This window comes from Podarcis muralis, chromosome 8 (genome assembly GCF_964188315.1).
Source record: "Podarcis muralis chromosome 8, rPodMur119.hap1.1, whole genome shotgun sequence".
NCBI classification, from domain to species: Eukaryota; Metazoa; Chordata; class Lepidosauria; order Squamata; family Lacertidae; genus Podarcis; species Podarcis muralis.
The window spans coordinates 3,101,272-3,122,829 of NC_135662.1; the positions used below are offsets into that span (position 1 = coordinate 3,101,272).

General features: G+C 47.6%; 1 protein-coding gene across 1 annotated transcript in view; it reads left to right on the plus strand.

Moving 5' to 3' along the window:
- Positions 1–21,558, plus strand: part of LOC114600186 (1-phosphatidylinositol 4,5-bisphosphate phosphodiesterase gamma-1-like) — a 75,117-nt gene that overhangs the window by 52,287 nt on the left and 1,272 nt on the right. Inside the window, exons 16-30 of the mRNA XM_028736024.2 lie at positions 97–297; positions 1,094–1,213; positions 2,371–2,554; positions 4,178–4,255; positions 7,002–7,105; positions 7,510–7,606; positions 9,305–9,371; positions 11,339–11,502; positions 13,010–13,106; positions 14,089–14,313; positions 16,155–16,303; positions 17,471–17,585; positions 18,304–18,465; positions 19,460–19,548; positions 20,846–21,030. Of these exons, the coding sequence (XP_028591857.2) occupies positions 97–297; positions 1,094–1,213; positions 2,371–2,554; positions 4,178–4,255; positions 7,002–7,105; positions 7,510–7,606; positions 9,305–9,371; positions 11,339–11,502; positions 13,010–13,106; positions 14,089–14,313; positions 16,155–16,303; positions 17,471–17,585; positions 18,304–18,465; positions 19,460–19,548; positions 20,846–21,030 (2,037 nt within the window). The remainder of the gene's footprint in view (positions 1–96; positions 298–1,093; positions 1,214–2,370; positions 2,555–4,177; positions 4,256–7,001; positions 7,106–7,509; positions 7,607–9,304; positions 9,372–11,338; positions 11,503–13,009; positions 13,107–14,088; positions 14,314–16,154; positions 16,304–17,470; positions 17,586–18,303; positions 18,466–19,459; positions 19,549–20,845; positions 21,031–21,558) is intronic.

Genomic DNA, 21,558 nt, shown 5'->3' on the forward strand with positions numbered 1-21,558 from the left:
TTCCAGAATTCGTTAACTAACGGACAATCCCACCACATATGAAGAATCCAGTGGCAGAGAGTTCCGTAGTTTAACTTCTCACCCTTCCTTCCGCAGGCGTTCCGGCCGTGTTCAGCACTGCCGCATTCACTCCCGGCAAGAAGCCGGCGCCACGAAGTTCTACCTGACGGACAACCTGGTCTTCGACAGCCTCTACAGCCTCATCTGCCACTACCGCGAGGTGCCCCTGCGCTGCAACGAGTTCGAGATGCGCCTGACGGACCCCGTGCCCCAGCCCAACGCCCACGAGAGCAAGGAGTGAGAAACCTCATCCTGTCTTCCCTCTTCCTCTCCTCTAACCCTGGAGACACGGGTCAACAGCCCGGCTTTGGGCAGAATGTTCTGTGGGCGTTGGGTGAAGGTTTTTTAGGTGGACGCACGGCCAGGGAGCAGAAGGCTGCAAGTTCACTCCCTGCTGCCATCTGCCTGAAATTCTAGAGAAATTCTGCTGCCAACCTGTGTTGGCAGAACTGAGCTAGATGGGCCAACGGTGCCTCTGAGCATGTGCAGAGAGCATTGCTTGCACCACTGTGTAGTGCATGGGTAGGCAAGCTAAGCCCCAGGGCTGGATCCGGCCCAATCGCCTTCTAAATACGGCCCACGGACGTTCCGGGAATTAGCGTGTTTTTACATGAGTAGAATGTGTCCTTTTATTTAAAATGCATCTCTGGGATTTTTGTGGGGCATAGGAATTCTTTCATTTCCCCTCCAAATAATATAGTCCGGCCCCCCACAAGGTCTGAGGGACAGTGGACCGGCCCCCTGCTGAAAAGGTTTGCTGACCCCTGGTGTAGTGATACCCAGGCTCCATACATCTCGGCTTACAGACCCCCCTAAAAAATATTTTCTGAAAAAGATAAAGCGGTGTGAAGATTAAAAACGAGTGAAAATCTGTACTTGGGTTCCTCCCCTTTTAAATTTGGGGGTGTTCTGAAAGGGGGGGACCCAGGTCAGGACTGCCTCGCAGCCCCCTTGCTTCACCTGGCTCCCATAGCAACCGATCATGCGCACACCTGGTGGAGGCTGTACTGATGGAGTCTTCTGTCCCTGCCAGGTGGTACCACGCCAACCTCACCCGCCTGCAGGCGGAACACATGCTGATGAGAGTCCCGCGAGATGGAGCCTTCCTGGTGCGCAAGCGCGGCGAGCCCAACTCCTACGCCATCTCCTTCCGGTGAGCCTCTCCTCCATCCCCTGGATGCAGCGAGGGGGGGGGGGACACACGCCCGGAAACCCTCAGGAGAAAGTGCGCGCATGTGTGTCTCAACATGTGCATGGTGTTACGTTTTGGGTCTGGGAGCTACTGAGGCTAAAAAGTGTCAGGGAAAGGGGTACTGTACTGTGAAATAAGCTTGATTATCTCCTGGCTTTGAAGATTGCGTTTACTCTTTAAAAAATAAATAAATAAATGATATTTCCGAGCACAATTCAAAGTGTTGGTGCTGACCTTTAAAGCCCTAAACGGCCTTGGTCCAGTATATCTGAAGGAGAATCTCCACCCCCATAGTTCTGCCCGGACGCTGAGGTCCAGTGCCGAGGGCCTTCTGGCGGTTCCCTCATTGCGAGAAGCTAAGCTACAGGGAACCAGGCAGAGGGCCTTCTCGGTGGTGGCACCCGCCCTGTGGAACGCCCTCCCATCAGATGTCAAAGCGATAAACAACTACCTGACATTCAGAAGACAAGTGAAGGCAGCCCTGTTCAGAGAAGTTTTTAATGTGTGATATTTTAGTGTATTTTTGGTTTCTATGGAAGCCGCCCAGAGTGGCTGGGGAAATGCAGCCAGATGGGCGGGGTACAAATAAATAATAATAATAATAATAATAATATTTTCCATTTTAACAATCTAATAAAAACCACATTATAAAACATTCCAAATTATCATACAATCAAAAAAGCCGAATACTCAGTGCCAAATTACATATCTTTTGAGTGACTTCCCATGCTCTGAAGTTCAGGGAGTGATGATCTATAATAATAATAATAATAATAATAATAATAATAATAATAATAATAATAATAATAAATAATTTATTTATACCCCAGCCACTCGGGGCAGCTTCCAACACAATATTAAAATACAGTAATGCATCAAACATTAAAAGCTTCCCTAAACAGGGCTGCCTTCGTGGGTTGTGGAAGCGAGATGAGCGCCGCAACCCTATAGTCAGCCACGACTGGACCTAATGGTCAGGGGTCCCTTTACCTTTTACCTGTATTTTGATGCTCACATGCATTCCTCTGCATTTGAAACCTGCTGCTCCCCATCCTGAGTTTTGTGGGTTGTGGAACCATCCCAACACCTCTGTTTTTTGGGGGCTCCTCTAACTGCAGGGCGGAAGGCAAGATCAAGCACTGCCGGATCCAGCAGGAGGGTCGTCTTTTCATGCTGGGCAGCTCGGCGGAGTTCGAGAGCCTCCTCGACCTGGTCAGCTACTACGAGAAGCACCCGCTGTACCGCAAGATGAAGCTGCGCTACCCGATCAACGAGGAGACGCTGGAGAAGATGGGCACGGCGGTGAGGGGGCGCTGTGCTGGCTGGCAACCTCTAAGGCCGCCGTCAACCCCAACCGGGCGCCTTTCAGGTGTTTTGGACTACAACTCCCATCAGCCCTTGGGAGTTGTAGTCCAATACACAGGAAAGGCGCCCGGTTGGGGGCAAAAGGTGCTTTAGAAGATCTAGAAATCCCCTTAATGGAGCCTCTTGGGGGACTAGCAGATCTCAATGGTCCAATGTCTAAGGGCTTCTCACATTTCCACACGGGGAAGATTTGCTTGTGATAAACAAAAATCTGCCCTTATTCCCTTATGGGGAACACAAGAGCCCATATAGAGTCCTTTGTAGGTTCTCCATCGGTCAGAGAAAATAGCAGAGGCCAAGCAGAGAATATTGAGAAGCAAAGCAGCTAGTAAGCCTGATCTTTATTGATCTGTTGCAACAGGGTCTCCCCTCACTCGCAGGAGAAGGAGGAGGACCCAGAACAAAGGTGTGCATGCCCTTATATAGACATTTTAAATTGCCCGCCCTGCACTCCAAGACCACCCCCAGAAACTTCATACCTACATCACGGAAGAGGTGTAGCCCAAGACCACCCCCTCCCCAGATATATCATACCTACATCACAGAAAGGGCGGTCTACAACAGAAATCTGAGTGCGTTGTTTATCTCCTGTCCGGCAGGTTATCTGTTAATGGTCACTTGATTGGATACCCTGGGGAGCCTGGCCAGTCTTTTGTAATGATAGTTCATTACAAAATGAACTTAGTTCCTGAGCCAGGTCACAGGCTCACCCTATTCATACACAGACATACCCTTAAGACAGGATTTGTGAAGGAAATTACAATGGGGAGGCTTTCCATTTTCCTTCGTCCTTGCAGAGAAATATTTGAGGTCAATTTGGGAGGGACATAATGGTTTCAGGACTTTTTCTGTGGGGTTTCAGACACGTGATTTATATATCCATGTACAGTGGTACCTCGGGTTAAGTACTTAATTCGTTCCGGAGGTCTGTTCTTAACCTGAAACTTCTTAACCTGAAGCACCACTTTAGCTAATGGGGCCTCCTGCTGCCGCCACGCCGCCGGAGCACAATTTCTGTTCTTATCCTGAAGCAAAGTTCTTAACCTGAAGCACTATTTCTGGGTTAGCAGAGTCTGTAACCTGAAGTGTATGTAACCTGAAGCGTATTTAACCCGAGGTACCACTGTACATGCTTGGTTGGTACATTTATGAATATATATATAATCTTAATTTTTTTATTTCATGCCCCTCTTGTTTTCTTCTGCTGTCACCCCAAAACCCGGGAAATATTCAGGGTGGGCAGGAGGGGGAGTGAGCCAAATTTCCTGAGTTTTCCTTCCATGCAGCAACTGGGGTTTTCTCAGGTAGGACACCCCCGGGAGAAGTTCTCCGTGCCCAGCCGCCGGGTGCCTTCAGAGGCAAAGAGGCTCCCTTCTGCCTGACTGCCCTGATGGAAATTTCTGGGGCTTTTGGTGACTTCTCAATGTGAGGGGGGGAGCCAAGGCAGCTGCCAGATGGGAGCAGAGAGGAGTTGGACCAGATAACTGTTTGGGTCTCTTCCAACTCCACAATTCTGTGATTCAGTGCTGACTGTGACAATGCGCCTCCTCTTCCCTGCAGGAGTTGGACTACGGAGCGCTGTACGAGGTGCGGACCCCCCACTTCTACGTGGAAGCCAACAAGATGCCCACAGCCAGAGTAAGTGAGGAAGAAGATGATCTCTGCTCTTCGCTTGTTTCTAATTCTGAATATCTCCATGTCCCTTCTTTGCATCCTCACAACCAGAAACAAATTTGGGGACTTCCCTGGCTTTTTCTGGCCCACGTAGGACCCGTCTGGATAGCTGGCCTTGGTGAAGACTTGACGTTTTCATCCCCATAAAAGTTTTGGATTTGAGTTTCTATTGAAATAATAATATAATAATAATAATAATAATTAGGGAAACACAGAAGGAGGCTGCACGTAAAATCAGTTAAAATGAAAAAGCCGTACCCGGTATTTCCTGAACCGAGAAGACACATTTCTCAGCAGTTTTTGCAGCTTTCGACCTGGATTTTTCTGTTGGCACAGAGTATTTATTCTCACAACTCTCTAGTCCTCATGGCCTCGGTGGAATAATAATCCTGGATTGGACAAGCGTTAGGGCAGTCACAAAGTATACTTTGGGCAACACGAAATTATTTGTGGCTGATAAATTAGAGGGTGGGCAGAGGGAAACTCACCAATTCCAAACAACATGTTTGCAAGCTTTGCTCTGCAGTCATAAAACTAAAATCTCATCTAAAGCACACATATAACATTTTACTTGCTATTTTTGCTATTAGTTAAGTTAACTTGTTTCCGCCACAGGGCATAACTAAAACCACCGCAGTAAAGATCCACCTACTTATGAAATTAGGGACGCGGGTGGCGCTGTGGTCTAAAACACAGAGCCTAGGGCTTGCCAATCAGAAGGTCGGCGGTTCGAATCCCCACGACGGGGTGACCTCCCATTGCTCGGTCCCTGCTCCTGCCAACCTAGCAGTTCGAAAGCACGTCAAAGTGCAAGTAGATCAATAGGTACCGCTCCAGCGGGAAGGTAAATAGCATTTCTGTGCGCTGCTCTGGTTCACCAGAAGCGGCTTAGTCCTGCTGGCCACATGACCCGGAAGCTGTACGCCGGCTCCCTTGGCCAGTAAAGCGAGATGAGCGCCGCAACCCCAGAGTCGGCCATGACTGGACCTAATGGTCAGGGGTCCCTTTACCTTTACCTTTACTATACATACACACATTACTTTACATTTACATTTACTCCTAAGAGTTGATTTCCCTCCTTCCTTCTTCTGGCTTTTTTATGTTGTCTCTAAGTTTTTCGCATTGTCTTTATCGATTTTGTATATTGTTGTTCTTCTTTCAACTTTATCCGTACAGTGTCTATATACAAATAAATATTTGCAGGTTTTGGTGTCCTCGGGTGTCTTCCCGTGTAAAAGTTGGGGTGTCTAGGCGACGTTTCGACGAGGTCTCACTCGTCATCTTCAGGCTGGTGCTTTCGGCTTCTTGTTACTGGAACAGAGCAGGATCTCAGTGTTTGAGTTCCTATAAATACTGTTGAGGAGGTGTGGTGTATAGCCTCCAATGTTCTGGGCCGAGAGGAAGTTCCCAGGCTAGTGTGCCTTTTCTTCTTTTGTTCCTTAATTGCTTGAGGGATATCTTGAGTGATTTCTTGAGTGATATCCTGAGTACCACTTAGGTGGGTCATTAGGTGTGGATTAGTTGCTAAAGCCTTTGTGTCTTGACCTCTTGAACTTTGTGAAGAGTTTTTCTGAGAAGATGGCTGTACTGCAATTAGTTGTGCTCTGGCTTGGCTTCGTGTATAGGGGCGAGCTGTGGTTTTGTGGCCTGTGCCAGCCAGATCTGTGTAGGGATTGCAGGGGGGTGCAGCATCCGGAGGTGCCACCATGGTTTGGCTACTGGATGGTGTCTGTAATTTATCTGTGGAGAGGGTCTGGGTTTGGGTCTGGTGTGGTTGATTGGTGATAGAGATAGAGAAACACCCTCACAACATGAACAAGCGTGACGACACATCCCGCTTGCCAGACATCTGGAAATTAGCCCTCCCCACAAAAACTGACACCAGATCCAGAGGCACACAGAACGCCATCACCAATCAACCACACCAGACCCAAACCCAGACCCTCTCCACAGATAAATTACAGACACCATCCAGTAGCCAAACCATGGTGGCACCTCCGGATGCTGCACCCCCCTGCAATCCCTACACAGATCTGGCTGGCACAGGCCACAAAACCACAGCTCGCCCCTATACACGAAGCCAAGCCAGAGCACAACTAATTGCAGTACAGCCATCTTCTCAGAAAAACTCTTCACAAAGTTCAAGAGGTCAAGACACAAAGGCTTTAGCAACTAATCCACACCTAATGACCCACCTAAGTGGTACTCAGGATATCACTCAAGAAATCACTCAAGATATCCCTCAAGCAATTAAGGAACAAAAGAAGAAAAGGCACACTAGCCTGGGAACTTCCTCTCGGCCCAGAACATTGGAGGCTATACACCACACCTCCTCAACAGTATTTATAGGAACTCAAACACTGAGATCCTGCTCTGTTCCAGTAACAAGAAGCCGAAAGCACCAGCCTGAAGATGACGAGTGAGACCTCGTCGAAACGTCGCCTAGACACCCCAACTTTTACACGGGAAGACACCCGAGGACACCAAAACCTGCATTCCTATACCCGTGAAAATCTACGAAAGCAAATAAATATTTCTGTATATACACGTCTTGTGGTTTGTCTATGTTCATTTACAGATACAATAAGTTACCTTGATTGTATTCTACATTTTAATTCCTATTGTCATTTAACATCCAATCAAGTTTCTTTTAATTTCCATTCTACTGATTTCACTATTTCACCTCATCCCTCTCTTGTCTTCATCTTAGTGCACAGTGAAGGCCTTGTATGACTACAAAGCCCAGCGGGAAGACGAACTGTCGTTTTGCAAACAAGCCATTATTCACAACGTTGACAAGCAAGATGGAGGATGGTGAGTCCTGTAGTTCAGGGCTTTTTTTCTAGAAAAAGAAGTGCTGGAACTTTTGCTAATGACCCTCAAAGCCCCTTCCAACTCTACAATTCTATGATTTTATGCTGCTCCCTCATTCCCGGCTGTGGGATCCCATCACGGAATCTCCTCCAACCTCGTGTAAGAGGAGGCAGGGAAAGGAGAGAGAAATCTCCCCTTTCCTGTCTCCCCTGCTTTTTCTGGCACACTTTTTCTGCACGGTGTTGACAAGACGGATGTGTCTCTCTCTGTGTGTGTGTGTGAGTGTGATGGTGTCTTTCTTAACCGCTCTCTTTCTGTTTCCCCATCTCCCCGGCTCTCCCCTCGCCGGCCCCCCAGTGCCCCCCAAGTCAGTCTGCTTGCCTTGTTCCTGTTACCCTCTCTAGGTGGCGAGGAGACTACGGCGGCAAGAAGCAGCTCTGGTTCCCCGCCAACTACGTGGAGGAGATCATGAACACCTCTGTGCCGGAGCAGGATGAAGCCGTGAGTTTGGGCCCCCCTGAATGAACCCTTTCTCTGCTGCCATTTTTGACGCCCTCCTACTGGTACTGAGAGGGAGACACCTGTTTCCTCCCTCCCTCCCTCCCTCCCAGTGTGGTGTAGTGGTTAATAGCGGTAGTCTCGTAATCTGGGGAACCGGGTTCGCGTCTCCGCTCCTCCACCTGCAGCTGCTGGGTGACCTTGGGCTACTCACACTTCTCTGAAGTCTCTCAGCCCCACTCACCTCACAGAGTGTTTGTTGTGGGGGAGGAAGGGAAAGGAGAATGTTGGCCGCTCTGAGACGCCTGCGGGTAGTGATAAAGCGGGATATCAAATCCAAACACTTCTGCTTCCTTCCTTCCTTCCTTCCTCCCTCCCTCCCTCCCTCTTTCCCTTCCTTCCTTCCTTCCTTCCTTCCTTCCTTCCTTCCTTCCTTCCTTCTTTCCTCCTGAGCTCCCCCAGTTCCCATCTGCACAGACCCACTCCCAGATTATTATTATTATTATTTATTCAGTTTATACACTGCAATGTACTTGGAGGTCTCAGGGCTGTTCACAAACAGGACCACAACATATAAAATCAAACTAAAAAAAACCCCAATAAAAAACCCCAAAAGAGCCCCATTCTAAAAGCGTATAGGATGTGAAACAGATCAACCAAAGGCCTGGTTAAAAAGGAATGTTTTGCCTGGTGCCTAAAGGTGTATAATGAAGGTGCCAGACAAACTTCCCTGGGGAGAGCATTCCACAGATGGGGAGCCACTGCAGAGAAGGCCCCGTTCTCGTGTTGCCACCCTCCGGACCTCTCGAGGAGGAGGCACACGAATTAGGGACTCAGAAGATGATCTCAGGGTCCGGGTAGGTTCATATGGAAAGAGGCAGTCCTTGAGCTATTGCGGTCCTGAGCCGTTCAAGGCTTTAAAGGTCAAAACCAGCACTTTAAATTGGGCCCTGAAACTAATTGGTAGCCAGTGCAGTTGGACCAGGATCGGTGTAATGAAGCCGCTTGCGTTCTATAGGGGGCATCCCAGCCGTGCCTGCATCTCATTGATGGGAGGGGGCCACTTGAATGGGGAGAACCCCACGTGACAGTAAATTGTGCCATTTTAGGGGATGAAACCTAATTTTTGCAAATTTCTTCAGCCGCGGGGGTCTTAAAAATATGTTTTTGCAATTTTACACATGTTTTATTTACCAAGCAAAAATAAATTACATAAACTTAACCAAAATATCTTTTGAATTCCCAGGCCATGTTGCAACTTTTGAGCACCCCTTATTTGGGGAAATTGAAAGCGGGGATAATCTGACACACCTTAAAATTGCGGCTGGTTTCGTGGAGTATGAGACTTCTCAACGGCTCCTAGCCCCCTGTTTAAGATGCGAGGCTAATGAGTTTCTTGATCCACCGTTACGCTGCTAGAATCTTCAGCTAGAGCTCTGATCAATTGAACTGATGGATCAATTGAGGTCTGCAGCCTGTGTTTGTACAATGCCCATTGATTGTGGGGACAGGTGGTTAAAAGTGAAATGAATGTGGTTCATTTATGTGTTACTTTGGGGAGCGTAGCAAGAGAAAGGTAGGGACTGAGACCTCGAGGTATTGCAGACCCCCTGTCTTTTGTTGGTTAACCGCCACCCATTTCAAAACAAGAGAAATAAATGAAATCCTGATTTCTCCCCTCTCTCTTTTTCTCTTGTTCAGTCCGTGGAGAACAGCCCTCTGGGCAACTTCCTGAAAGGTTTCGTTGATGTCCCTTCCTGCCATGTAGGTAAGTGTCTGAAGAAGCAGTTGCTGGAAAAAGGAGGGGTTATCAATGCACCCCCTCCCTGTGGGAGAAGGACAATTTGAATCCAAACAAGACAGTATCCTGGAATACAACCTTCCCTGGGCGTGAATCATAGCGCTACTTGTTTGTGGTGACACTCTGGTCTAAACCACCGAGCCTCTTGGGCTTGCCGATCAGAAGGTCGGTGGTTCGAATCCCCGTGACGGGGTGAGCTCCCGTTGCTCTGTCCCAGCTCCTGCCAACTTAGCAGTTTGAAGCACACCAGCGCAAGTAGATAAATAGCAGCAGGAAGGTAAACAGCGTTTCTGTGCGCTCTGGTTTCTGTCATGGTGTTCCGTTGCGCTAGAAGCGGTTCAGTTATGCTGGCCACATGACCCAGAAAGCTGTCTGTGGACAAACGCCGCCTCCCTCGGCCTGAAAGCGAGATGAGCGCTGCAACCCCATAGTCACATTTGACTGGATGTAACCGTCCAGGAGGGGGACGCGGGTGGCACTGTGGGTTAAACAAGGGGCCTAGGACTTGCCGCTTAGAAGGTCGGTGGTTTGAATCCCCACGACAGGGTGAGCTCCCGTTGCTTGGTCCCTGCTCCTGCCAACCTAGAAGTTCAAAAGCACATCAAAGTGCAAGTAGATAAATAGGTACCACTCCAGCGGGAAGGTAAACGGCATTTCCGTGCACTGCTCTGGTTCGCCAGAAGCGGCTTAGTCATGCTGGCCACATGACCCGGAAGCTGTATGCCAGCTCCCTCAGCCAATAAAGCAAGATGAGCGCCACAACCCCAAAGTCAGCCACAACTGGACCTAATGGTCAAGGGTCCCTTTACCTTTACCTTTTAACTGCCCAGGGGTGCTTTACCTTAACCTTTTACCTGCATTTTATAAAATTTGCCTCCCACTTGATTTTAGAAAACCTCAAAGCAGTTTGCCAAAGGAATAAGGCCCTGAGGTTATTAGTGAAGAGAATTTAAACATGCAAAAGGATTGCTTGAGAAATTAATCTGCTAGGAGCAGATGAGGGCAAACACCTGTTCCCTCGCTCCCAGTTGCGTTTGGAAGCTGCTATTTGGAGATCCTGGAGCAAATGTGGAGGTTGGTGAAGTGAAGGACATGAGCATAGCTGCCAACGTTTCCCTTTTTATAAGGGAAATTCCCTTATTCCGAATAGGATTCCTTGCAAGAAAAGGGAAAAGTTGACAGCTATGGACATGAGGCAGGAGTTGGTAATGCAGGTGAGCTGTGCACAAGCAAGCTGCCGGCCAGCTCTGCTGAGGCTCTTTTTATTAGCACAATATGCAAAACCAGTCAGATACATTTTGGACTGTGAGCTTTACACATCTTCCAATCCTGAGACCGTGGGGTGGTACAAGGTTATGTTGGCACCTGTTTCCACCATGTCATTTTCCCCTTGGACAATGTATGAAAAAGAGACAAAGGTCACAGACAGACCACTAAGAGAGCAAAGGTTAGACAGAGGGCATGATGTTCAGAAAGCTGTGGCTTTGTCTAAGGGGGGGGGAGTGTGCTCCACAAGCCAGCGATCATTCCTACAGGTTGGGTTGTTCAGCTTCCGCCATCTCCCCAGGACGAGCCCGGCTTTGCCCATCTCAACGGCAAGCCAAATTGGCTGCGTTCGCTCGGAAACTGGAAGGCGTACCAGTCAAACTGAACTGGGACTGGGGAGCCTCGGTAGGAATGTTACAGGAAATTGTGGTGGGGTTTGTGGGGTTTATCGGGGCAACGAAGAGGGTGCCTGTCCATGCAGGCAGCATCTTCTTCAGTGGCTGGCTTCCATAGAATCGTGGAATTGTAGCGTTGGAAAGGGACCACCTGGTCCGGCCCCCCTGCGACGGGCGAGCAGGAACTGTCGCTTGCCCTGCGTGCCCCTCCGCGGAGCATTCCTGCGTTGAGAGCCTCTTCCAGTAAAGCCAACCCCTCTGATGTCCTTGTAGTTATCTCCAAAGACGGGAGGAGCTCCAAACCATTTGTCTTCACCATCCATTCCCAGCAGATGACCCACCCATCCCAGTCGCTGGACGTGGCGACAGACACGCAGGAGGAGCTCAACGACTGGGTGGCCAAGATACGGGAGGCCACGCAGAATGCAGATGCCAGGGTGAGTCTTCCAGGAACTTGTTTTCCTCTTCCCTCTCCAATTCTTTTTCCTTTTGTGCCATGGCTTTGAAAGCCGGAAGACATTGTAAGCCTGGCGGGGGTTGGTTTTTGCTGATCCACATGCCACTTTGGAAACCTTTCCAGAGTGAGTAGTAGTAGTAATAATAATAATAATAATAATAATAATAATAATAATAATTTATTTCTACCCCACCCATTTGGCTGGGTTCCCCAGCCACTCTGGGCGGCTTCCAACAGAAGGTTAAAAATACTGTACATTAAAACATCAGCCATTAAAAACTTTCCTAATCAGGGCTAAATGATTGCAATGAGTGAACAGTTCCCAGAGTCTTGTGTTGGGGCCATAATAATAATAATGATGATGATGATAATGTGCTGCCCATCTGACTGGGTTTCCCCAGCCACTCTGAGTGGCTTCCAACAAAATATTAAAACACAAAACTCCCAAACATTAAAAACTTCCCTATGCAGGGCTGCCTTCAGATGTCTTCTAAAAGTCAGATAGTTGTTTATTTCCTTGACATCTGATGGGAGGGTGCCACCACCGAGAAGGCCTTCTGCCTGGTTCTCTGTAATACCACTTTTTTGCAGTGAACAACAACAACAAAATTTTTAGCAGGTGCCAAAAATTGTGCAGCGAAGGTGCATGCCTGATATCAACAGATTTCAAAGTGTCGGTGCTGCCCCACAAATGCGGAATGGGTGTTTTGCGACATTTATAATAGTGCCAGTTTCGCCAAACGTTATAGATCAGTTGTACTGTTGTCAGCCGGCTCGCCCTATTTCACAAAAGTACAGTATTTTTCGCCCTATATGACGCACTTTTTGCCCTCCAAAAATGAAGGGGAAATGTGTGTGCGTCCTATGGGGCAAATGCAGGCTTTCACTGAAGCCTGGAGAGCGAGGGGGATCGGTGCGTTAGTGGAGAGCTTGCCTGCACCCAGAAGCTTGGGGCGTGCTGAGCTCAGCACGCCCCAGGCTTCCAGCTTCGCGCAGCTCTCCCACGGCTAGTGGATAGCAGCCTGTTCTGGGGGCTGGGGTCGGGGGAAGCTCGCCCCAGCCCCGCACCTGGGGGGGGGGGGAATAAAAAAAAAATTCTTTATTTCCCCCCCAAAAAACTAGGTGCGCCCTACGGGCCGCTGCGCCCTATGGGGCGAAAAATACGGTAATTATTCTTAATTACTTCTTATAAGCTGTTTCCTTTATGAAGAATTATTAAGATTTTTCTAATTATAACTTAAATATCCACAAAAATAAGGAGGCCAGATACAGGATAAAGGAAGTCTTTTATTTGGTTGTTTGTATTGTTGTATGTTATGCTTATTGTATTTCTGTATTGGGAGGTGGGGGGGCTTATGTTATGTTGTAAATAAAATTTTCAATATATTTTTTTTTTAAAAGTAATTATTCATATAGATGGATCAAAATGAACAGATGCTCCGTGGAGTTTCCTCTGACCTTTTCTGCCCTTTGTGTATCCTGTGCAGATGCAGGAGGGGAAGATCATGGAGCGGAGGAAGAAGATTGCCCTCGAGCTCTCCGAACTGGTCGTTTACTGCCGCCCGGTGCCTTTTGACGAAGAGAGTGAGTCCTCTCCCCCTCCCATCCAGTCCCACGTGGAAGAGCAAAGAGGGGGCAGACAGGCCCCGGGGGAACCTCTTGACCCATCAAACTCCTGTCTCTGGGTGCCAGCTTCCTTCCCAGCCTGGGGCCGGAGTGCCCATCAAGACCATCTTGGCCTTTGAGCCAAGAATAGTCCAACAGGTGCCCAAAATTGGCTTGAAACTCCCCAGTATCTGGTCATTCATTCATTCATTCATTCGAGGGAGGAATCTAAGGTAATATTCAGGCTATCTGCCCATCTACTTTTCCAAGCACAATGCAAAGGGTTGGTGCTGACCTTTAAAGCCCTAAATGGCCTCAGTCCAGTATATCTGAAGGAGCGTCTCCACCCCAATCGTTCTGCCCAGACACTGAGGTCCAGCGCCGAGGGCCTCCTGTCGGTTCCCTTGCTGCGAGGAGCCAAGTTACAGGGAACCGGGGCCTTCTCGGTAGTGGCACCCGCCCTGTGGAACGCCCTCCCACCAGATGTCAAAGAGAAAAATAACTACCAAACTTTTAGAAGACATCTGAAGGCAGCCCTGTTTAGGGAAGCTTTTAATGTTTAATAGGTTATTGTATTTTAGTGTTTTATTGGAAGCCGCCCAGAGTGGCTGGGGAAACCCAGCCAGGTGGGCAGGGTATAAATAATAAATTATTATTATTATTATTATTAGCCATGCGCAGCCTCTCCTGGGCAGGGGATGAAGTCTCCCGCTGCCCAGGAGAGACTGTGTGCGGCTATCCCATAAGCCAGGACAGCCAGCGGGATCGCAGTTCAGCGATCCCTCTTGCTGTCCTGGCTCCTGGGATTCAGAATTATTTTTTTCTTGTTTTCCTCTTCCAAAAACTAGGTGCGTCTTATTGTCTGGTGCGTCTTATAGGGCGAAAAATACGGTAGTTTTCTTTCAAAAGAGAGTGTTTCCCAAACCCCGCTTGGACAGAGGAATCTGTTCTCTCTTTCCAGAGATCGGCACGGAAAAAGCCTGTTACAGGGACATGTCTTCCTTCCCGGAGACCAAGGCGGAGAAGTATGCCAACCGTGGGAAGGGCAAGAAGTTCCTTCAGTACAACCGCCGGCAGCTAAGTCGCATCTACCCCAAGGGGCAGCGGCTGGACTCCTCCAACTATGACCCGCTGCCCATGTGGATCTGCGGGAGCCAACTGGTGGCCCTCAACTTCCAGACCCCCGGTAGGTTGGTCCCCCTTCCTTACAGCAGCTGCGATCAGTGGCTGATCTCTCTATTTCTTTTCTTTTTTAATAATATTTATTAAAAGTTTAAGGATTACAATAAAAGAAAAAAGAATAAACATCAAAAAGATTCAACAAAACACGCACAAAAAAGAAAAAGAAAAAAAGGTACATAAAAACCAATACAACAACAAAAAGAAAACACTAATCCCATATTACATATCTTTATCTTTCATTTGCTTGTTTCATTGACCTCCTCACACCTCCCTTTTTGTATTCTAGTTTAATTAGTTATTTCAGCAAATTCTTTCCATCTTTCTCAATTTTTTGATCTCTCTATTTCTTCCTTTCCCCTTTCATTGCAAGATTTATTGACATTTTTAAAAAACCAATTGCCAAGCACCAGAAAGAAGAGGAATATCAAGGAGATTGGAAGAAATTTAAGGACGATTTGAATAAATATTGTAATGTAAATAATTAGAAGTCACTTGAAAGTACCAAACAGGCCTAGGAATAAACTGGGATTTAATTAAATAAATGGGACCTAGAACACTAAGAAAAGTGAATAAGATAGATAATAATTGGAAATATTTTGTCTAAGAATGATATTGGAAAGCTGTTACATGCATATACAATGAAATTCGGAAGGGAGGGATTTGAAGAAGTCAATCAACAATGTAAACAAAACTGGGTCTTTAAGGGATATCGGATTAAGAATACTTTTTCTTATTGTTGTGGTCTTGGTTCAGTTTTTTTTTTAGTATTGTATTGTTTTTTCTATGGTATTTTTTATTGTTTTTCTTTTTCTTTTTTGTTATGTTTTATTTGTTATAATTGTGAAAAACTCAATGAATTTTTTTGAAAAAAACCCAAAACAATTGCCAAGCACAGGACAAATGCACGTACGGATGTTAAATGTGCTGTTATCCACACGGCACCAAAACTTGGAAGCTCTTAAGGTTTAACGTTATAGGCAATTGTTAAGCGTGTAAGGACAAAAGAAGCAACTATAGTTTTCTTTTGTTTTAAGACGACCCCCAAATTTTATTTTTATTTTCTTTAATAATTGTACAATTATACAATAAAGGTAAGTACAACAGAGTTAAGCACAAAAAAGAAAAAAAGAAAAAAAGAAAAAAGAAAGAAAAGGAAGAAAGAAAGAAAGCAAGAGTTTAACAGTAGCAAGAAAATGTCAATTAAAAAATAAAAACCAAGTATTTATACAACATCAAATCAAATCGAAAAGTATACGGAGAATGGAAATTATATAATATGAAATATATGAAATCACCCCGCTGCTCTGTGGAGGGTTCAAAGGCTGCGCTCTGAGGGCTTCAGGCAGCTATCCGCAAGCTCTCCTGGCTTCGCTTCGCTGGAGAGGCGCTGCACAGTTTTCCCTCTCTGCGCAGCGCCCCTTCAGCAAAGCGAGAGGAGAAATGGAAGGGGCTCCGTTTCTCCTACTGCTTCGCTGAAGGGGCGCTGTGCAGAGAGGGAGAGATTTTTTTCCCCCTGTTCTCCCCCTCCTATGTGCGTCCTATAGAGCGAAAAATGCGGTAGCTTCAAGTTAAGTATTTTCGGGTTGCGCTCTGCGGCAACCCGGAAGTAACGGAGCGCGTTACTTCTGGGTTTCACCGCATTCGCAGACGCTCAGAATGACATCACGTGCATGCGCAGAAGCGGCGAAACGTGACCCGCGCAGACGCACAATCGCGTGTTACGTTCGCTTCAGGATGCGAACGGGGCTCCAGAACGGATCCCGTTTGTATCGAGGTACCACTGTAGTCACTGCCTGCTGACTGTTGTTTGCACCACAGGGGTTAAATTGTTCTCTCTGCTTCCAGACAAGCCTATGCAGCTGAACCAGTCGCTCTTCATGCTGGGGGGCCGCAGCGGATACGTGCTGCAGCCGGACATCATGCGGGATGAGCTCTTTGACCCCTTCGACAAGAGCAGCCTGAAGCACGTGGAGCCAATCACCGTTCAACTGCAGGCAAGTGAGAAGAGGAGGAGGAAGAGGAGGAGGAGGGGGAGACTGGGGCGGCCCAGCTCCAGCTCCCGTCCGGTGCTTTTCAGTGGGGGAAACTGAGCTGTTCCTTTTCCTTTGCACTGTTTTTGGGGGACAGGGGGCAGGCAGGTGTGGAGGACTCCCTGGTCCTGAATGGGATAACTGTGCCCCTGAAGGACCAGGTGCGCAGCCTGGGAGTCATTTTGGACTCACAGCTGTCCATGGAGGCACAGGTCAATTCTGTGTCCAGGGTGGCTGTCTACCAGCTCCATCTGGTACGCAGGATGAGACCCTCCCTGCCCGCAGACTGTCTTGCCAGAGTGGTGCATGCTCTGGTTATCTCCTGCTTAGACTACTGCAATGCGCTCTGCGTAGGGCTACCTTTGAAGGTGACCCAGAAACTACAGCTAATCCAGAATGCGGCAGCTAGACTGGTGACTGGGAGTGGCTACTGGGACCACATAACACCGGTTTTGAAAGACCTACATTGGCTCCCAGTACATTTCCAACCACAATTCATACTGTTGGTGCTGACGTTTAAAGCCCTAAATGGCCTTGGCCCAGTATACCTGAAGGAGCATCTCCACCCCCATCGTTCCGCCCAGACACTGAGGTCCAGCACCGAGGGCCTTCTGGCGGTTCCCTTCCTGCGAGAAGCCAAGTTACAGGGAACCAGGCAGAGGGCCTTCTTGGTGGTGGCACCCGCCCTGTGGAACCCCTTCCCACCAGATGCCAAAGAGAACAACAATTATCAGATTTTTAGACGACATCTGAAGGCAGCCCTCTTTAGGGATGCTTTTAATGTTTGATGCATTACTGTATTTTAATATTCTGTTGGAAGCCACCCAGAGTGGATGGGAAAACCCAGCCAGATGGGCAGGGTATAAATAATAAATTATTATTATTATTATTACTATTATTATTATTATTATTATTAGCATTTGCATTTGCATTTGCTTCCGAATGCCACTAGCTGGAAACCACAGGAGGGGAGAGTGCGGCTCTCGCACTCGGATCCAGCTCTCGGGTTTCAGGTTGGCCAACATGAGAACAGGATGCTGGTCCTTTGGCCTGGTCCAGCAGGGCCCCTCTTAATGTTCTGACATCTTACCCTTTCCACCTAGCTCAGTGCCCCCCTTCTCCTCCCCACAGATCCTGGGGGCCCGGCACCTCCCCAAGAACGGACGCAGCATTGTTTGCCCCTTTGTGGAGGTGGAGGTCTGTGGCTCCGAGTTCGACAACAGCAAAAACAAGACGGATGTCGTAGGTGAGAAGGCCTGTCTCCTCGGCTGCGGTTGAGAGACAGACGAGACAAACAGATTACTGGCCTTTCTCTTCCCGCAAAGCAAAACTAGAGCTCCTGGCCGGTTTGCTCTCATGACAGGGGGGGCTTTCCCCCCTCCCACCTGATCATAGCATGTGTATCTTCTGAGTCATTTTGTGGCTTTGCATAGTTCCTAGTTTCCCAGAGGTGGGGTAAGCAATTTGTGTTTGTGACAGTTTGAACGACCCATTCATTCACGGTTATAGCAAATTCAGGTTAAAAACCTCCAAGCCTGCTACCTTCCAGGGGAGTTTGTTCCCCTCTCAAATGGCTCTTGCCATCAGAAAGTTCTCCCTAATGTTGAGTCGGAATCTTCTTTCTTGTAACTTGAAGCCATGGGTTCGAGTCCTGCCCTCCGGAGCAGGAGAAAACATGCTTGCTCCATTTTCCATATGACATCCCATCCTATATTGTTGGAAGAGGGCTATCCATGTCTCGTCTCAGTCTCCTCTTTTGCAGGCTAAACATACACAGCTCCTTCAACTGTTTCTAGACCCTCTATCATCTTGGCCGCCCTCCTCTGCACACCTTCCAGCTTGTCGATATCCTCTTTACATTGTGTTGCCCAGAATTGGACACAGGACTCCAGGTGGGGTTCAGGGGTCTTGGCTTCCTCACAATCTCCTTGATTCATTTTAATTTTCTCCTCCTCGGCTCCCAGCTGACAACGGCCTCAATGCGGTTTGGCTCCTCAAGCAATTTGTCTTTGACATCAACAACCCCGAGTTTGCCTTTCTGCGCTTTGTGGTCTACGAGGAGGACATGTTCAGCGACCCGAACTTCTTGGCTCAAGCCACCTTCCCTGTCAAGGGCCTCAAAACAGGTATGGGCTGGATCTCTGCCCCCCCCCCCCACAAACACACACACACACACACACACACACCGCTTCCTTTCCCACACTGATTCATGGCTCTCTCCCCCCATGATCCAACAGGACACATTCTCCTTTTTTAAAAATAAAATAATAATTTTTATTACGTTTTCAGTTTTTGTAATCACAATATCCACACATACATCAATAAACTCAAACCTCGCTCTCACCAGAGCATCGACCTCCCCCCTCCCCTCTTCCTGACTTCCGTATATATTTACTTTAATCTTAGCATTTCTATAACCACTTTTTTACCTTCTCTCTTTGTTTTTATATTTCTCCTTGTTAAATGTAAATCAGTTCCTTATGTTGTCATTACAAAACATTTCAACTCAAAGCTACAAACGTTTTCAGATGTTTACAATATTCTTTCATATGTAATATAAATTTGCTCCAGTCCTTTTGAAACATTTCCGTCGCGCTGATTCCGGATCTTCCCCGTCAGCTTTGCTAACTCAGCGTATTCCACCATCTTACTCCACCATTCTTCCAATGTTGGAATATCCTGTGATTTCTGTTTCTATTCTCTGCCCCCGTCCCATTGGCAACGGGTGCCGTGGAAATGATGGAGTGGCCCAGTGGGTCTTCCTTGGCAGTCAATATTTTTATATTAACAGTATTATTATTGTTGTTGTTGTTGTTATGAGAGGAGAAAAGGCTATGGCAGGGTTCCCCAAACTCAGGCCTCCAACCGTTTTGGGACTACAATTCCCATCATCCCTGACCGCCCATCCTGGTGATGGGAGTTGTAGTCCAAAAACAGCTGGACAACCCAAGTTTGGGAAACTCTAGGCTAAGGAGTAAACTCTACAGAAATCCAGAGAGAAGTCCCCAAGACGGTTGGAAGGTGTCTTGTCCGCCTCCTTCCTGCAACGCCTGCAGACCAGCTGGTGCCAAATTTATTGCTCCTCTTTCACTTGCATTCAACTGTGGTCTCTGCCTGCAGGTTACAGGTCGGTGCCCCTCAAGAACAGCTACAGCGAGGACCTCGAACTCGCTTCCTTGCTGATCCACATTGAAATTGTCAATGCCAAGGTAAGCAAGATGTTTGCGGTATCTGATAGGCTGCTTTGCCCTCCACTGCCAGATGGGCATCTAAGGCCCCGTGCAATGAGTTGCCCATGGTTAAAAGCAAGAGTCTGTAATTCTGCGTGGACCCTCTTGGCTTTGACCTTAGCATCAATATACCTAGAGAAAAGAGCTGCGTTTACTGACAAATTGTGGTTGTAGTTCTCTCAGGGTTTCAAGCTAAAATGCATTTAAGAAGTGTCATAATTTTTCCTTGATTTTACTGTTTTACCTTTTGTGGGGTGGGCTGTGTGTAAAATTTTTATTAAATTTTCTGTTTTACAATTTAGAATATTCATTTAAACAACCTTAAAATGTCCATGACTTCCCTTCTTCTCTTTCCATGGTACATGTTGCATATCACAAATCCCTGCATATTTTATATAGACTAAACCATTCAGTAATCCATTATTGCATCCATCAAAACTTGTTTACGCTGTTGAATTCATCTTAATGCTGCCGACATTTTCAAGTGTACACAATTTCCCCCCATATATCCAGTCAACATTTTCCAATCTTCTTTAAACATATGCTCTTCTTGTTCTCTTATTCTATATGTTAGGTCCGCAAGCTGCACATATTCCATCAGTTTAGGTTGCAATCTTCTTTAGTCGGGACCTCGCTCGTTTTCCATTTTGGGGCTAACAGAACATGGGCCACAGTAGTGACAATACATAAATAACTTTTTAAAACCTGTTTTATCTTTTGTAAACCGCTCTGAGGTTTTCCGCAATCAAGTGGTCTATAAGTTTTATGAAATAATAATAATAATAATATTAATAATAATCCAAAGTGCACGGGTGGCGCTGTGGTCTAAACCACAGAGCCTATGGCTTGCCGATCAGAAGGTCGGTGGTTCGAATCCCCGCGACAGGGTGAGCTCCCGTTGCTCGGTCCCTGCTCCTGCCAACCTAGCAGTTCGAAAGCACGTCAAAGTGCAAGTAGATAAATAGGTACCCCTCTGGTGGGAAGGTAAACGGCGTTTCTGTGCGCTGCTCTGGTTCACCAGAAGCGGCTTAGTCATGCTGGCCACATGACCCGGAAGCTGTACGCCGCCTCCCTCGGCCAATAAAGCGAGATGAGCGCCGCAACCCCAGAGTCGGTCACGACTGGACCTAATGGTCAGGGGTACCTTTACCTTAATAATAGTCCAACCCCCTGTGATAAATGCAAGCTGGCGCCTTGGAATCGGCAAGGCAAGGCAGTCGCCTCCCTCTAGGGCTGAGGGCTTTGCCATCCACATCAGTTCCTCTGTGTGTTGCAGGAAGAAGACGACGAGAACCTCTACTCCTCCATCCAGCAATTGCGCGACCGCGCCAACGAACTCTCCAACCAGGTGTCTGGCTTCGAGCACAGCAACAACGGCGACTCTCGCTACCAGCAGCGGCTGGACGAGCTGCGAGCGGCTCAGGAGCGCCTCATGGAGCTGACGGAAGTGCGCAACAGGAAGTGAGTGGGCGCCACCGGGCTCTCCCTTCCGGAGGAGTCTTGCGAGGTTCTCCCTTTCCCCTACAACCCTGTGATGTAGCCTGAGCTGAGAGTTGGTGACTGGCCCCAAGAGCACGGCCCAGTGGGGATTTGAACCCAGGACTCCTGGGTCCCAATCCGGCACTCTATAACCGCAATGCCGCCTGCTCTCTTTAAGTTCTCGAGGAGAAAGCGGGCCAAAATGTATAGGTGCCAGGACAAATTATGTTGGAAATGCAAGATGAAGGAAGGGAACTTTCTACACATGTGGTGGTCCTGTGCTAGGGTTAAGGCCTTCTGGGACATTATTGACAATGAATTTTAAAAATACTAAAATATAACTTTAGTAAAAAACCAGAGGCATTTCTATTAGGGCTATTTGATGAAGAAATTAATAAAAAAGATGTAAATTTATTAATGTATGCCACAACGGCAGCGAGAATCCTCTTGGCTCAAAGGTGGAAGCAGAAGAGATCCCTACATTGGAAGATTGCAGAATAAAAATGGTAA